This window comes from Microtus oregoni, unplaced genomic scaffold, assembly GCF_018167655.1.
Source record: "Microtus oregoni isolate MIOR12 unplaced genomic scaffold, Mior012 000001F_ref0000356, whole genome shotgun sequence".
NCBI lineage: Eukaryota > Metazoa > Chordata > Mammalia > Rodentia > Cricetidae > Microtus > Microtus oregoni.
This window is the reverse complement of record NW_024543060.1, coordinates 63,282,129-63,299,409: the sequence shown is the minus strand read 5'-3', so window position 1 is coordinate 63,299,409 and position 17,281 is coordinate 63,282,129. Positions and strand designations below refer to the sequence as shown.

The following is a 17,281-nucleotide window of genomic DNA, read 5'->3' as shown; positions in this document are numbered from 1 at the left end:
GTTGGAGGGAGGAGGGCGAGCTGGGGAGGCGGGGCCCGGTGCCTGGGAGCAGCCCAGATGGCTGGCAGTCCCCAGCCTCAACCCAGCCATCGAGTGAGATCCGAGCGCCGGCCGACGAGCTCCTGTGCTCTCTCTGCCTGATGGCCAGCTCCCACTCGGATCCTGAACCCGAGCCCGAATCCGTGTTCCCACGGGAGGTCCTGCTCTTCACCGACTCTTACTCGGAGAGCAGCCGGTTCTGCTTCTGTGGGCACGAGCTAAGCATCACGCAGAACTTTGGGTCGCGCCTTGGGGTGGCGGCACGTGTGTGGGATGCGGTGAGAAGGGGCTGCCCTCAGTGAGGGTCCCTGAGAGATCCAGATCCCGGACCCCGCCTCTCCCATATGGAACCACGGTCGTGACAATGTCCCTCTTTCTCTTTCTTTCCAACCCCTCGTAGGCTCTGAGCCTGTGTAACTATTTCGAGAGTCAGAATGTGGATTTTCGAGGCAAGAAAGTGATCGAACTGGGAGCTGGGACGGGCATCGTGGGAATCTTGGCTGCGCTGCAGGGTGCGTGAGCTGGCATCGCGGAAGGAGGGGGAGCCGAGTGTGGGAAGTTAATACGTGGATCCCTTAGGGTGGGCAGGACTTTTGAACTCAACTCAGTTCTTTAGTTTTAACAAACCCTTACTTTACTGTGAGGCAGACAGCGCTGATCGGAGTTCAGAACACCCAGGCTAGTTAGTACAAGGGTGGGCAAAACAAACCAAGAAATGCTGGAGATGCTCTTGGGTTAAAATGCATGTGTGGGTGGGTATTCGGAAGGGAGAAGAGACCTAGGGCGTTCAACCGCATCAAAGCTTTATAGCTTCGTTATGTTAGAGTCTTTTGAGTTTTATCTTCTTTAATCTCCCTCTTCTCTCTTCTTCTTCTCTCTCTCTCTCTCGGATCTGGGATGGGGTGTGGTCTAGTCGAGAAAAGTCTCTTACTGCCCAGGCTGGCCTAAAATGGTCCTCATACCTCTATTTTCCAAGTGCTGGAATTACAGGTGCATACCACCATACCAAATACAGCTTTAGGTTTTTATTGCCAGAAGAAAGAAGGGTGTGAATTTTGGAGGGCTAGGGTGTAATGGTTATATATATATATATATATATATATATATATATATATATATATATACACACACACACAAATATATATTCATTTAGATGTAGGTGGTGTCCTGGTTATAGATATTCATTTTAGATATAGGGGGTAATTAATAAAGAGTCAGAAACTAAAAAAGTTCCTTACCTGTGATCTAAGTCATGCAAACAAGATGTCCTTGTCACAGGGGACATAACTGGGTCACATTGAGGGAAGGCTTTGCAGACACAGACATTCATTCTTCTGTTCATTCAGTCAACATGTATTCTAAGTCCTCTGAGTGCCAAGAGTCGTGCTGGGGGCGCTGACATGGATAACAAGGATTTCCTCTCTCCAAGAACTCGTGGTCTAGGGAGAGGCAGTGTGAGAAGACGCGAAGGCACATACTCTGTGGCGGGGCTCTTGTCAGAGCTACCTTGACCGCTGAAGGGTTCATCAAGGGGAAGCTGACAGCTGAGGGGTTGTGGAGGGTGAGTGGATGAGAGTTAGAAAGTTACATTAGGAGGAGAGACGCTAAATCTAGGGGTTCATGCCTGTAATCCCAGCACTCAGGAGGCAGAGGTAGGAAGATTGGTATAAGGTCAAGGGCCAACCTGGGCTATAGCATAAGACTGTCTCAGGTAGGAAGGGAGGGAAGGAAGAAAGGGAAAATGTGTGTGTGTGTGTGTGTGTGTGTGTGTGTGTGCACGTGCATGAGAGAGAAAGAGGGAGAGAGCACCCACTGTCAGGCCAGCTGAGGCCTTTTTGTGCCCTGTTTAGTTGCCAAGTCTGAAATCTGGGTGTGATCTATTCTTTCGCTTTGTGTCCCAGAAATCAGCTGGTCTTGTATTCTTAACACACGCACAACTGTCTGTCCCTTGTCCCACCATGTTTGGGTTGTCCACCACCACTTCTTGCCCCAATTTTCCTAAGTGTCTCATGATGGGAAGGGTTACCACCCCCAAACTGACCCTGTGATCTTCCCCCACCAAACCTGTTTCTCCCTCAGGCTCTCTCATTACGAAGCCACCACCCACCCACCCAGTATGGAGCCTTAACATCACCTTTGTCATGTCCCTGCTTTTTTCCCCCATACCCTTCATGTCCTGTGGACTTTAACTCCTAAAAATCTCTTGGATTTTCTTGTGTTTTCTCGACTCCCCTCCTGGCTCCACAGCCTGAGCCACCATCATTATCTGCTCAGACTATAATAAGGAGTTAAACTGGTTGGTCTTCTTGCTTTGAGTCCTGGCCCCCACCTACATCCTGGCTCACTCACACCACCCTACAATCAGAATGGCTTTTTCAAAATGCAGGTATCATCCCCACACCCCACCACACCATACACCGTTGCCCAAGTCGTCTACCGATCCTTATTTCTTTCCGTGTAAAAGTGACCCCTTTGACCTGGCTACCAATGTCCTGCCTCCCTCTGTGGCCTCTTTCTGTTCTGCTCCCTGGCCTGTATCTATTACCTTTCTCTCCATTCTACAAACCTGCTTTGATGTCTCCTTCCTTTGGGACTTCGTGGGGGCTGCACTTTCTGCTTGAAACAGTTTTACTGCTTGGCTAATGCAAATGTATTCTTCATTGCTAGGCTCAAACAGCCCTTCCTTCCTCCCCACCACCCCCAGCCCATGCTGGCTTGGATCTCTTAGTACTCACACAACTGTGCTCATAGACTCACTTTAAGTTGGTTTTCACTGAGCTCAGGTGGGTCCTTGTGCTACCCAGCTAGCTTGTCAAATTTCCTTTGCCTGCTTATTCTTCCACACTCCTCTTAGACATCTATTTCCTAACCTTCTTATTCTTCAAACTGTGGATGCCTCCTCTGCAATTACCTCTCTTATCTGTGTATCTATCTATCTATCTATCTATCATCTATCTATCTTCTATCTATCTATCTCTCTATCTATCTATCTATCTATCTATCTATCTATCTATCTTCTATCATCTATCTATCTATCTATCTATCTATCATCTACCTATCTATCTATCTATCTATCATCTATCTATCTATCTATCTATCTATCTATCTATCCTTTACACACAGAGTAGTATCTACATACTGGCTGTGTATATACATGTGTATATGATTGATATATATGTACATAACTATGCTGAATTTCTATTGTGGGTAGGTCAGCGACCGATCCTACATCCCCTACATCCAAATGTTCACGTCACTGTAGTCCTCTCCTGTCCTTTCCTCAGTCCACCCCAGTTAGGCATTTCCTCCGGGTCTCTAGCTGGGGTTGTGTTTTGAACTCAGGACCAGTCTCTAGCACACTCCAGTTGTTTCAGCACTGACATGATACTCTTCTCTCCTTGAAACGTCCTTTGCTTTCTGGGCCAGTGCACTTCTGGCTTCCACCTACACTGCTGGCATACTTTTTCATTCTTTTTATATTAATTCCTTTTCATCCTTACAACAGAGACTTTGAGCGCCCCAGAGCTCAGGAGTAGCCCTTTTGACCCCTTATTTTTTTCTGGCTATGCTCCCTCCTGAGAAGTCACATGATTTTGTGGCTTTGAGTGTCCTTTTTAAGGTGAGGACCAGGATTCTCTCATTTCTATATCCAGACTTGTTTACATAACCCATTGCCTACTCAGTATCTTCCCAGGATTGTTTGATAGACATTTCAGACTTTGCTCACAAATGAAATCGCGCTCCCGTTTCCAAGTCTGCCTCCTCTCCTGAAGCCCTCTTCTTTGACATCGCGGGCAATTTGGTCTGAGTTAGGCCAAATGTTCAAAAAAACATTCCCAGTCAGTGGTGCACACACCTTTAATCCCAGCACTTGGGAGGCAGAGGCAGGCAGATCTCTGTGAGTTTGAGGCCAGCCTGGTTTACAAGAGCTAGTTCCAGGACAGGCTCCAAAGCTACAGAGAAACCCTGTCTCGATTCAAAAAAAGAATCTTTAATCAAAATAAAAATCCTTAATAAAAATCTCTGATAAAGGAGAGAGAAAGATAGGGGGAGAGAGAGAGAGAGAGAGAGAGAGAGAGAGAGAGAGAGAGAGAGAAGAGAAGAGAATATCAGATTGTTGACACTGGCAGCACCTTCAGAATATATTCAGAATCTGATTGCTTCTTTGTCTTTGTCACTTACCTGATTTCCAACCAAGATCATCTCGCCCCATGACAGGTACCTTTGCAGTTGCCTCCTAACTAAATTCCCCTACTTCTGTTCTTGCTCTGCTGCAGACTTTTGCTTGTGTGTGTTTTTTAAAGATTTATTTATTTATTTGTGTGTGTTCTGCCTGCATGTGTGTACCACATGCGATCCTGGTGCCTGAAGATGTCCGAAGGAAGCACCAGATCACCTGGAACTGGGGTTGCAGATGGTTGTGAGGCACCATGTGGGTCACATGATGGGAGTCAAGCCGGGGTCCTCTGCAAGAGCAACACAAACACGTGCTCTTAACTGCTGAGCCATCTCTCCAGCCCGCTTGTGGGTTTTGTTTTGTTTTTTTGTTGTTTTTTTAAATCACAACAATCAAAGTACACCTAATAAACCCTGAGTCAGTGTAGAAAGTTCTTCCACTTACAACTGTCCCACCGTCTCTCATCACAGGAGTTGCCCTCCCCCCTGTCCCCCCTCCCTCTGCTCCTGCTGCTGTTTGTCCCTGCTGCTCCATCTTCACACCTGCCAGGCACGGTCCTGCCTCAAGCTCTCTGTGTGTGCTTGCTGATCAGGTGTTTGGTAGACTTTAGCCAGGGGGAGCCACGTGGTTTGCTCCATTCCTGCTTCTCTTTGGGTCTTTCCCAAGAATGCTTAGGGAGGATTTCCCAAGCCGTCTGTCCTCAAAGGAGTCACACCTCTTCCCTGCTTGGTGCCTCACTGTACCATGTATTTGATGTATTGTGTGTTGTCTTACTTCTTTTTGGTGTTGTTCTTTTAGATAAGGTCTAATGTAACCCTGGTTGGCCTTAAACTGCTCATCTTCTGGCCTCTGTTTCCCGAGTGCTGGGATTATAGGTGTGCGCCACCACTGCCCAGCATAAGGGGTGGATCTGTCTTGTTCACTGCTGTATTCCAGACACCTGGCACAGAGGACCCGTGATGAGGATGGATGAGTGAGATCTTACTGCTTCTGCTTTCTATACTGTTAATCCTGCTTCCGATTAAGTAGTTACTTTTGTGATTAGTGTGTGTGTGTTTCCATGTCCAGAGGGAAACTTTAGGGAGGCTGTAGTTTGGTTTTTCTTCCCGTTGTGTCCCTAGCATTTAGCAAGAACTCAGTCCCCGTTTGTTGTGTGAGTAAAGTATTCTGTAATACCGATCTGATCGTCTTTACCCCAGATTCTGCTCTTCAAACCTGATTCTTGGACCGGGAGTATAGCGACTGAGTGCTTGCTCAGCATGTGAACACACTCTCAAGCCTGGCTCTCCTTAGCATGCCATAGGCCTTGGGTAGGGTCTTGACATTTTAGAGCAGTGGTTCTCAGTCTTCCTAATGCTTTAACCCTTTAATTCCGTTCCTCATGCTGTGGTGACCCCCAGCCATAAAACTTATTTTTGTTGTTACTTCATGTCTGTAATTTTACTGCTGTTATGAATCATATGAATCTGTGTTTTCCCATGGCCATTTGGGGGTTTAGAACCGCTCTTCTAGACTGTAGCCTTCCTTAACTATGCCGTGCCCTTTGCCTTCCAGGCCCTTGTGCTCTATTTCGTGCTTGGAAAGCTTCATCTGACCAACTTGTGCTTGTCCTCTGAGGCTCAGCTGAGGTCACGTCTTCTGAGTTTGGGTGGGTAGGTGGGTGGGGGTGCCCAGCTCGTCGCCAGCTTGGTCCTGCCCAGGCTTTTGCTGACATCTGGTTGTTGTGTGTTGGGCAGAGAGGTTGAAGATTAGCTCGGAGAGAATGTTGATGTTGTAGAATGTAGAGTAACGAGACTGGCATGGGTGAGGCTGGGGTTAGGGCAGCTAAAAGCCAAAAGTATGGACTTCGGGCTTTTCAAGGCATGAGGCCTTGAGGTCTCTGGACCCTCCGGGCAGGAGTCATGAGCCCTTTCATGGTCCCTCTGACTTGGATTTCTCCTCCTTGCTCTCCCTCAGGGGGGGATGTTACCATCACTGATCTACCATTGGCCTTACAGCAGATCCAGTATAATGTCCGCGCTAATGTACCATCTGGAGGCCGGGTGAAGGTCTGTGCCTTGTCCTGGGGAATTGACCAGCATGGCTTTCCTGGAAACTATGACTTGGTGCTGGGGGCAGATATCGTGTATCTGGAACCTACCTTCCCACTGCTGGTGGGGACCCTCCAACACCTGTGTGGGCCCCAGGGCACCATCTACCTGGCCTGCAAGATGAGAGAGGAGCATGGGACTGAGAGCTTCTTTCGGCACTTCCTGCCCCAGCACTTCCAGCTGGAGCTGGCCCAACGGGATGAGGATGTGAATATCAACATCTATAGGGCCAGGCACAGGGAAGTGAGACCTGCTGGGCCTCACCCCTGCTGCTGAGCCCAGCCCCTGCCTCAGCAGAGGATGGCATATCTCCAGAGCCATAAACATCTGGACCAAAGAGAAGGATGGATTGCCTGTCTTCTTTCTTACCTCTTCCAGTTTGCTCCCCGAGGTATTCTTGGGGAGATGCAGGAGGGAGACAGCTTGTTAAAATAGCAGAGTCCTAGAAGCATTGAGTTTAAAGCACAAAGAGGGGCCTTCAGCGGAGGAGGATGAGATGGTGTGCAGGATATGGGGGGGTAAGGGAGGCAAACTGGGTATGAATCATGGCTGCGGAGAGACTGCCACTGATCGCTTCTTTAAACAGAATGGACTTTTTTGCTTGTTTTCCTGAGACAGGGTTTCTCTGTGTAGCCCTGGTTGTCCTGGAACTCTATGGACCAGGCTGGCCTCGAACACAGAGATTCATCTGCCTCTGCCTCCTGAGTGCTGAGATTAAAGGTGTGTGCCACCACCGCCCAGCTTCAGAAAGGATTTTTTAAAAAAGCATTCTTTGCTTGGGGTGGCAGCATATGCCTTTAACCCTCCAGCACTCCAGAGGCAGAAGCAGATGGACCTCTGTGAGCCTGAGGCCCGCTGGATCTACAGAGTGAGTTTGAGGCCAGCCAGAACTATATAGCGAGATCCTGCCTCAAAAAACAAAAACAAAGAAACAAACAAAAACCAAAAAAAAATTTTCTTTGACATTCTTTAAGGGAAAAAAATGAGTATTAATCATCTCTTCTGCACCCCCAAAATGTAGATATTGAGGGGGAGCTGGTACCAAGACACCTCAGAACACCTGCTTCTTGCCTGCTATAATAAGACTCTAAGACCTGAGACTGGGTGGGACAAGCTGCAGAGCTGTCCCTTGGGTTATACTTCTTCATCCTTTGCAGAGTTCAAGGCCTGACCACAGATTATCACTTTGTCCAACCTGGATTGAGTTCTAGGTTCTTCTAATCTCCAGCTTTTCCATCCTAATTTGTCTTCCCTTCACGTCTTGTCTCTGCCCTCTGAAGCGGTCTGGACGGGCCTCTTTGCTTACTGTTTAGGCACACAGCTATTTCTGGTGTGTCTACTGCCTTCCTCTTATCCTCCAAACCACTCTTCAGATTCTTGCAGCCTCTCCAAATCTGCTGGATTTAGCTTCTTCTGCAGGAACGAATGCCTCTGCCTGGTACCCAGGCAGGACTTGCTCTCCCTCTCACAAAATACTTTGTATTTCATTTCCTACCCCTTTGTATTGCACTTTTAGCCAAATTGCTGAAGTCCTACTCTTTGTTCCCTAGCTCTGTGGCTGCATTTCCTTACTTCTCTGCTCTTCTTACAGGAAGGGCCACTGCTTCCTGTTAAAATTTGCTCCTTGCTTCTGGAAAAACAAAACAAAAACACCCTCCTTTTGCTGGTCCTTCTGTTTGGCTGTGACTTCCTTCTTGGGAGATCTTTATCTGTTTAGGGACCTTATCTTGCCATATCTGATTCTATTTCCTCACCAATAGATACCTTGGAGCACAGGGCTGTCGGTGATTTATTCATCACTAATCCCCTGAAACTGACAAGAGCCCAGGGCACACTGGTGTTCCGCAGATATTTTGCTGATTCAGTAATTATATATTCGGTTTGTTGAAGGAACTCCATGCCACCTCTCCAGGTGACTTTGGATAGTTTCCTGAGCCCACCTACCTGCTTCCCCTTTGTCCTGGGTCATAAATGAATACTGAAAATGAAAATTGGAAATAAAGAAACATAAACTATTGCCTACATGTCTTGTGTTGTTATTTTGTAACAATGTTATCGCGTCGTTTTTCTGTTTTATCCACTGAGGTCTAAGTTTTTTCTGATACAGTTTAAAAAGTCAAACTGAAGAGGCGATTATATTCCTCCGGTCTGCAGGTGGCAGCATCCTTGCGCACCACGTTCCGGGAGGAGTTTTGGCCCTCGCGCCACGCCGTAGGCCGGGCGTCTCACCTGTGCGCCGGCGCGCGGGTGTGTCCAGGCTGCTAGAAAGGATGTCGCTGCTGCGGTCGCTGCGCTTCTTCCCGGTCGCGTGCAACGGCCGCTCGGTGAGGGCTCGTGGCCCAGGGGCTAACCTGCGCTCCCGGGCGCCGTGAGCGTGCCCTTCCCGTTCCCCGATCCGGGCTCCGCGCGGTCCACCCGGCAGTGCCCACGAGGGCTCGCCCTGCGGCCGTGCCCCCTCGCCTCTGTCCAGCCCCGGCCGCTCCCGACCGCTCATCCCCTTTCTCCTTCCTCCCTCCAGGCGAGGTCCGTCCTGCTTCAGTCGTCCCAGCCATGGCACACGTTTCACGCGGGCCCCTCGTTGGCATCTGCTTCCAGCAAGGAGCTCCTTATGAAGCTGCGGCGGAAAACAGGCTACTCCTTCGTCAACTGCAAGAAAGCTCTGGAGACTTGTGGCGGTGACCTCAAACAGGTGGGAGGAGGCGCTGCCCGACCTGGTGCAGCGGCTCGACATTATACTTTTCTTCCGGGGCCGTTCTGGGGATCATAGATGTGACCTACGGCCCAGCGTCCTTAACGACAGAGCCAAAGCGAAGAATTTGGCTTAAACGATTTTGTATTCAATTGACCCAGAATCCCAGAGTTGATCCCATGTTAGGGGGCTGTGGGATTTGCTACTGCTTGGTGATAAGTGTTTGTGTAAATTTCGAAGTTAGACGCCAGAGGCCCTCATGCACTGTAATTTTGTACGTTACAATTAATCCTTTAGAGCTATGTCAGCGTTGTCTGTGTAACGAAGACACTAACCCGTAGTGGGGTTGTGAAGATTAAAGCACCGGCTACCTACGGTGCTCGTGTAGAGCAGTTAGGAGGCACTAGTTTCTGTTACAGAATGTGGGAGTGCAGAAAGATCGGTTGGTTTAGATATGATTTTTGTTTTGTTTTTCAAGACGGATTTCTATTTGTAGCCTTGGCCGTCCTGGAACTCACTTTGTCGACCAGGCTGACCTCGAACTCACAGGGATCCGCCTGCGTCTGTCTCCCAAGTGCTGGGATTAAAGGCATGCGCCACCACCGCCGGGCTGGTTTGGATATACTTTAAAGCACCATTCATTTAGAATTTTCCGCTTTTCCATTTGTAGGCAGAGGCCTGGCTGCACAAGCAGGCCCAGAAGGAAGGCTGGAGCAAAGCAGCCAAGCTCTATGGGAGGAAGGCCAAAGAAGGCTTGATTGGACTGCTGCAGGAGGGAAACACAGCCGTGCTAGTAGAGGTGAGTTGTTGGGGAGTCTGTGTACTAGAAACAGCTTGTCTTGGAGTACAAGGCCCGTGGTAAGGGATCTGTTGAGAACTGCAGTGGTGGTCGGAGTTTTGTTCTCACGGCCTGGGTTTAGTGTGGAGATGCACAGGCGTCTTGATGGGAAACGGCCTAGCAACCAAGAACGGTTCTCCTCAGTGTGGATGCAGTGAAGCCTTGTGACCTGGAACAGGTAGGTTTTCCTGTGATCTCAACACTTGGGAGACTGAGGCAGGAGGATTACTGTGGGTTTGAGGGCAGCTAGGCGAAAGTGAAATCCGGACCCCTTTACCCCTGAAAAAAAAATAAGAAAAAGTAAAATAGATTTTAAAGTTAGTACTTATATTAACGTGTTACTCTGTATATTGAGGACTGATAAGTAGCGGATTTAGAGGAGGCTGGAGGGTCATTGTTGGGAGCAGTTAAACCCCAGATCCTGAATTTCTTGTAATCCCCTGATCTGAGTACCTACAGCTGCTCTGAGCACCAGATGTTCAGGAGTTCCTGATGGCAGGAGAGTGGTTTCTGGTGGGTTTGCCTGGGGCGTGGCTATCTCTATATAATCTGTCCCTGAACACAATAAAGGGGGCATTCTTGGGGAATTCAAGGATGACCCCTGTCGCTGTCTCTGTGTGTGTGTGTGTGTGTGTATATTTTAACCTCCAGCCCCCTTGCCCGAAGTGCGCGAACTGGGTAATAGCGCACAGAGCGCAGACACGGGGGGGGGGGGGGGGGGGGGGGGGGGGGGGGGGGTTGGGAAGGGGTAGCGGGGGTTGGGGGGGGTGCGCGGCAGGTCACGACTGACAGCAGGTGCAGAGGAGGTGACAATAAAGGAATGAGATAAATAAGTGACCGTATCAGTGGTTTGGAGAGTGGGCATAGTGGCTCCTGGGTGTAATTCTAGCACTTAGAGGCGGAGGCAGGAAGATCAGTTCAGGGTCATCCACAGCTACTCACCCACTTCACGGCCAGCCTGAGACCCTTTCACAAAACAGAAAAGGCTTGGAGTCGGACGGGGTTAATGGACAAGGTGACTGTGGTGTGTGGTGAACTTGGGAGTCCTTCAGGATGTTCTGGGGTCCTCCTAGGTAAAATGCAGGTTGTTGCCGACTCCCTGCCATGGTGACAGTCACTTCCTGGTTCCTGCCTCACCAGAACTGTGGAGCTGCAGTTTTAAACGGGGGCTGTTTGTTTCTGTGGAGTCTGCAGCTTGTTCTTGGCTTAGCCTCCAACCTCAAGGACGTTTAGAGACTGTCTGTAAGCAGCTTGTGCAGCTGTACTGTTGTTCCCACAGGTAAACTGTGAGACGGATTTTGTCTCTAGAAATTTAAAGTTTCAGCAGTTGGTCCAGCAAGTCGCCCTGGGGACCCTGTCTCACTGTCAGAGCCTGCAGGATCAGCTGTCCACCTACACCAAGGTGAGTCTGAAGGGCGTCTCCGCTTGCTGAATTTGTCACCACGTCTTAGGGGTCTGTTTTTTTTCGGGGTGACCATCTCTTTATGCAAGTGCTGGGGATCCAGTTCTCACTACCTGACCTGGTAACCGTGAGGAAACCCTTCCCAGAAGATTTCCCTTCAGTGATGCTCATTTCTCAGTCCTTGCCAGCCAGTATTGACTGTCCATGTAAAGCAATGCTTTCACGTCGGTGTTCTGGTCTCTTGATAATCACAAGCTGATTCTTCAGCCCCAGCTGATCAGAAATTGCAGATTGTTAATCCAGAATATCACATCAATGACTCTAGAGTCTTTAAAGGAACTCTCAAAACAAAATTAAGAGATATCTTATTCCTTCTCTTTTAAAGATTTTTTATTGCATTATTCTTATCATGATATACTTACTGGTGTGTGTGTGTGTATGTATGTATGTATGTGTATGTGTGTATGGGTGCTTGGCAGGACTCAGTTCTGTCCTACCATTATGTTGGTTCTGCAGCTGCTCAGGTGGTCAGGCTTGGCAGCACGCGCCTTTGCCCACTGAGCCGTCTCCCTGCCCCCCTCAATCCCTTTTGAATCTCATTATTTTTTCTTGTATAAGGTTTATTTTATGTTTATTTGTTTGCATGTACTTGGGTGCCCACAAAGGAAGGTGAGAAGGAGTCACAGTGGTTGTCAGCTGCCCAATATGGGTGCTGGGAACTGAATTCAGATCCTCTGTGCTCATAACCTCTGAGCTGTCTCTCCAGCCTTGAATCTCATTCTCCTTTCTTTCCTTTTTAAGATTTATTTTTACATTATGCATATGATTGTTTTACCTATATAACACACTATGTGTGTACGGTGCCCTCACAGGCCAGGAAGAGCGCTGGGTCCCTTGAAACTGGGCGTATAGACAGTTGCGAGCTGCCATATGGTGCTGGGAATTGAACACTTGTCCTCTGGAAGGGCAGTCAGTGCTTTTAACCACTGAGCCATCTCCCCAGCTTCTCGAAACCCCATTTTCATCCACTTTTGTAAATAAGTGGGCTCATTGGATCATGGTTTGACTTTTAAGTATTTCTTGTTTCGAAGAACGTGTAAATGTACATTTGATTCTGGTACAGATGGTGACGTGCACACTCGTTTTTTCACTTGCGTGTATCATGGGAACAGTTCACAGCAGTTCATAAAACTTCCTTTGTTCCACCATGTTCACTATCTCGTTGTCTTTTTTTTTTTTTTTCCCTAGTTGCATAGTATTCTTTTGTGTGGATTATTCAGCCAGTCTCCTCTTTTGGGCATTTAGGCTATTGCCAAAATTCAACAATTAGAAATCAAAATTCATTGCTCAATGAATAATGTTGTGTATTTGCACTTTTAAAAAACTCATGAGGGCTGGAGAGATGGCTCAGTGGTTAAGAGCATTACCTGCTCTTTCAAAGGTCCTGAGTTCAATTCCCGGCAACCTCATGGTGGCTCACAACCATCTGTAATGAGGTCTGGTGCCCTCTTCTGACCTGCAGACATACATGCAGACAGACTATTGTATACATAACAATTTTTTTTTAAAAAACCTCATCCTTTTGTATCCTTGGAAGTTCATCATCAAGCTGGTTGTGATGTGTATTTGTAATCCCAGCGCTTGGGAGGCAGAGGCAGGAAGATTTCCAGGAGTTTGAGGTCAGCCTGGGCTACAGTGTGCGTTCCAAGATTTTCAAGATTACAAAATATGACCCTGTCCCCAGAAAACAATAATAAAAAAGGAGGAGTGTCCTCAGATGCCCCGCCCTGGGGCCCAGAGTGAAAGGCGAAGTGCTCAGCTGGAAATGGCACTGTCCTCTCCTCCTGCAGTATCACGAGTTCCTGGCAGCACCCCAAACCCACGAGGGTTGATCCTCTGATTGTATAAAATCCTGGCAACACCCCCAAACCCATGAGTGTTGATCCTCTATGATTGTGTAAAATCCTGGTCCCGGTTTCTAGGAAATCCTAAGGAGGGTGCCTGGGATGAGGGTCGAATGGAGAAGGGTGGTACAGTAGGAGAGTGAGGTTTGTAGGCATGGCGATGCTGTCAGTCTTTAACATCCTGGGCCTAGCGGAGGCTTCGTCTGTTTATAGATGGTCATCTTACCATCTTCCCGGGTCCAGGCTCTTTGATTCCGGCAGTGCAGCGCCCGCTCACGCTTGTCTCCTGTGCGTAGGGCTTCCTGAACTCCTCTGAGCTTTCTGAACTTGCAGCTGGGCCCGGCACAGAAGGCTCTCTCAAGGATCACTTGGCCTTAGCGATTGGTGAGTATCTGAGGGTTCTGGGAAGTGAAAGTCAAGATCTGAGTTTCCCTGGTCTCTTTGATGTCCCCCCAAATCTCATTCCGTAATTGGAGGCAGGTGGTAGGAGTGAATATGATAGAAATATGTCATACGTACACATGTGTGATGCTGTCAGTAATAAATGTGATAGAGATGTGTCATATACGTGTATGAAATTCTCAGTAATAACTAATAAAAAAGAATGACAAGCTTACGTGCCTCTAAGTGCAAGAGTATGTGAATCTGGGTTGGCCTTCCGGGAAGCAGCAGACACCCTGAAGAGCCAAAGGAGGCAGCATCCCCAAGCTCTAACTGGGTAGCGCATTGAGGGAACTGGAGTTCTCACCACGCACTAAACAAAGATGAGGCGGCTCTAGCTTCCAGGTGACCCCTTCTGTGTTTGTTGTAGGGAAAAACACACTAAAGGTGAGAAGAAAATTTAAGGGGTTGGGGGATGGCTCAGAAGTTAAGAGCCCTGGCTGTATTTCCAGAGGACCCTGGTCTGATTCCTAACACCAGCTTGGTGGCTAGTGACAATCTCTAACTCCAGTTCTAAGGGATTCTGGCTTCCAGGGGCACAGCGTGCATGTGGTTCGCAGACACCCATGCACTCAGAGCACCCTACACATGAAATAAAAAGAAATCTTTTTTTTTTCTAAAGAAAATGTAAGCTCATGTGCTTTGGAATTAGCTGGTGAGTTTATGAGGATGCCCGTCTGCAGAAGCCATTGTTGGGGAGCCCCGCCTGGTCACGGGGCTTCAGGAGAGCTGCTTGCCCTCTTTCCATGTGTCCTGATGGAGCGAGGGAAGCAGGCTGGATTTTCACTGCTGGGAGTTTTCTTGCCGTCTGCAGCTTCTAGACAAGGCACAGTTCTGCTTTTGCAAGGTGACCTCATACTGCTGCCCAGCGAGTCCTGGGTGAGCAACCAGGCCAGCAGCTGTGTTAAGAAATCCTGAAAGAAATGGGGGTTTTGACCTTGGTAGCTTCTGGTAGTTGTCTGTTGGGTAGAATTCTGATCTGTCTTTTCTCACTTTATAACCTCTAGCTAAAAGTATGGCTGTCACTACATCTTCCGCAGACCCTGCTGTTTGCCCGTTGTCCCTCCCTATTCTTTGTTTTGGCTTCTGTTGGACGGGGATCCTGGGGAAAAGGAGAAGACTAGTGTCTGCTTTTGGGTCTCATGAGGTTTTGAGAGTGTTATCTTTGTACTTCTGGCAGGCGGAAGTTGAAACTGTCAGGGGCTTTTGGTTATAGACCTTTCCCAGATCCTGGTGGTGATGGGAGTTGTGTGGTTCTGTGTGGTTGTGTTTTCAACGGAGTGGTAGGGAGAAAATCCAGTTTCTGCTTCGGGGTCCACTCTGAGTTGTAATTCCAACTCTGCCACATATAGGTGGGTGTATCGCTTGACCTCTCTGAGCCTGAGTTTAGTCTGATGAAAGTAGCCAGGTTCTGAGTGCCCGCTATGCATGAGACACCAGAAGACATGCTTCTTGCGTATGTCGCCTCTATTTCTCGCAGTAGCCCTGAAAGGTAGGTAGTATTTCCATTGTATAGGTGAGGAAGCTAAGGCTCGGGCAGTTGATAAATGCCCGAGGTCACAGAGCCAGGAAGAGGCAGAACCGTGCGGTGAGTCTGTGGCAGCCAGCCCCATCTAGGTATCCTGTAGGGACCCTGGCATTTTCCTTCCTCCCCGTCCTCCTAGGATACAAGATGAGGCTCGCATCTTCCGTCTCATAGAAGATTACTGCATGGACAGAAAGGTCGCCATGCACACCTGGCCACATTCATGCCACCCTGGTCACCACAATCCAGTGGTCGTCGTTTCTTGTTTTTGCTCTTTTATAGGGAAACTGGGAGAAAACATGATTCTTAAGCGAGCTGCCTGGGTGAAGGTGCCGTCTGGGTTCTATGTTGGCTCTTATGTGCACGGAGTAACCCAGAGCCCCTCCCTCCACAACCTGGTCCTGGGGAAATATGCGGCCCTGGTCGTCTGCGAGACCTGTGAGCAGAGCGCAAACCTACAGGATGTAGGCCGTCGCCTGGGGCAGCATGTGGTGGGCATGGCCCCTCTCTCGGTTGGCTCCCTGGACGATGAGCCTGGAGGAGAGACTGAGACCAGAATGCTGTCCCAGCCATACCTGCTGGACCCTTCCATCACGCTGGGGCAGTACGTGCAGCCCCAGGGCGTGTCTGTAGTGGACTTCGTGCGCTTCGAATGTGGAGAAGTGGAAGAGGCAGCAGAGGCCGAATAGGTTTTTGGCCCAGGTGGAAATAATTTATTTTTAGATCTGGATTTCCTTATTAAAAATTATTTTCTAAACCTCTCCAACCCTCGAATTTGTTTTTTTTTTAAGTATTTATTTATTTATTATGTATACAATATTTTGTCTGTGTGTATGCCTGCAGGCCAGAAGAGGGCACCAGACCCCATTACAGATGGTTATGAGCCACCATGTGATTGTTGGGAATTGAACTCAGGACCTTTGGAAGAGCAGGCAATGCTCTTAACCTCTGAGCCATCTCTCCAGCCTCCAACCCTCGAATTTGTTTTCTCTTTTTAGTTTATAATGAAATTATATACTTGCGGGTAAAGTTGTTAAATAGTAATAAAGTAGGATTTTCCTTATTTGCATAATACTGGATTTAACTGTTTTTGAAATTTTGAAAAACTGTGTATGAGCACACACATGCCGGGCTTGTTTGGTAAGCACTTTTACCCAGTGTTAGTATTCAGGCATCTGCACTGGCCTGTTCTTGGGGTCCTGACCGGATACATCCTCAGCTGCAGCCACTAAGAGCACCTCCAGTGTGCATTCGCTATGTTCTCATTTAAAAGGTGGCCTTGCCCACTCCCATCTCTTTCTCTCTCTCTCTCTCTTTTCTTCTGCTGCTCCCATCCCCAGAGGCTGGTCTCCTCCCTCCCCTTCCTCCTTTTCCCATTCCCTTTCCCCCAATTAAAACAAAAAACAAAAAAAGTGAGCCCTGTCACATGGCATCTTTCACCATTTTTTAAAATTACAGCACCCAGTCCCCATTGTCTATCGCATTGTTCCTTGAGTTTCTTACAGACTCTGTCTTGTTCTGTGACAAAACATGATCAGGATTTCATACTGTTGATGTGCTAGAGTGGTCTGGAAGATGTGGGCGCCAATGCTAATGACTGCAGTGCTGAAGTGTGCACACACTAGCGTGTGCCCCTGACTGCAGCGTGTCCTCTGAAGTGTGCACACACTAGCGTGTGTCCCTGACAGCTACAGCGAGCCCTCTGAAGTGTGCACACACTAGCGTGTGCCCCTGACTGCAGCGTATCCTCTGAAGTGTGCACACACTAGCGTGTGCCCCTGACTGCAGCGTGTCCTCTGAAGTGTGCACACACTAGCGTGTGCCCCTGACTGCAGCGTGTCCTCTGAAGTGTACACACACTAGCGTGTGCCCCTGACAGCTACAGTGTGTCCTCTGAAGTGTGCACACACTAGCGTGTGCCCCTGACAGCTACAGCGAGCCCTCTGAAGTGTGCACACACTAGCGTGTGCCCCTGACTGCAGCGTGTCCTCTGAAGTGTGCACACATTAGCGTGTGCCCCTGACAGCTACAGCGTGTCCTCTAAAGTGTGCACACACTAGCACGTGCCCCTGACTGCAGCGTGCCCTGTGAAGTGTGCACACATTAGCGTGTGCCTCTGACAACTATAGCGTGCCCTCTGAAGTGTAGACACTAGCGTGTGCCTCTGACAACTATA

The 17,281-nt window shown here is 48.7% G+C and overlaps 2 protein-coding genes across 2 annotated transcripts; both read left to right on the top strand.

Annotated features, from left to right (window-relative positions):
* Window positions 1-99: 99 nt before the first annotated feature.
* Eef1akmt3 (EEF1A lysine methyltransferase 3) lies at window positions 100-7,005 on the top strand. Its single transcript, XM_041669972.1, has 3 exons — window positions 100-317; window positions 440-551; window positions 6,173-7,005. The coding sequence occupies exons 1-3, from the start codon at window positions 141-143 to the stop codon at window positions 6,580-6,582; spliced, it is 699 nt and encodes a 232-aa protein (XP_041525906.1). The 5' UTR covers window positions 100-140; the 3' UTR covers window positions 6,583-7,005.
* A 1,531-nt stretch (window positions 7,006-8,536) lies between these two features.
* Tsfm (Ts translation elongation factor, mitochondrial) lies at window positions 8,537-15,866 on the top strand. Its single transcript, XM_041670573.1, has 6 exons — window positions 8,537-8,630; window positions 8,825-8,995; window positions 9,666-9,794; window positions 11,113-11,235; window positions 13,436-13,523; window positions 15,388-15,866. The coding sequence occupies exons 1-6, from the start codon at window positions 8,577-8,579 to the stop codon at window positions 15,792-15,794; spliced, it is 972 nt and encodes a 323-aa protein (XP_041526507.1). The 5' UTR covers window positions 8,537-8,576; the 3' UTR covers window positions 15,795-15,866.
* The last annotated feature ends 1,415 nt before the right edge of the window (window positions 15,867-17,281 follow it).

Coding starts and splice junctions, on each gene's coding strand:
- Eef1akmt3 (XM_041669972.1), top strand. CDS start 141: ATGGCCAGCTCCCACTCGGATCCTGAACCCGAGCCCGAATCCGTGTTC. Junction 318..439: donor CGGCACGTGTGTGGGATGCG/GTGAGAAGGGGC, acceptor AACCCCTCGTAG/GCTCTGAGCCTGTGTAACTA. Junction 552..6,172: donor AATCTTGGCTGCGCTGCAGG/GTGCGTGAGCTG, acceptor GCTCTCCCTCAG/GGGGGGATGTTACCATCACT.
- Tsfm (XM_041670573.1), top strand. CDS start 8,577: ATGTCGCTGCTGCGGTCGCTGCGCTTCTTCCCGGTCGCGTGCAACGGC. Junction 8,631..8,824: donor TCGCGTGCAACGGCCGCTCG/GTGAGGGCTCGT, acceptor TCCTCCCTCCAG/GCGAGGTCCGTCCTGCTTCA. Junction 13,524..15,387: donor TCACTTGGCCTTAGCGATTG/GTGAGTATCTGA, acceptor GCTCTTTTATAG/GGAAACTGGGAGAAAACATG.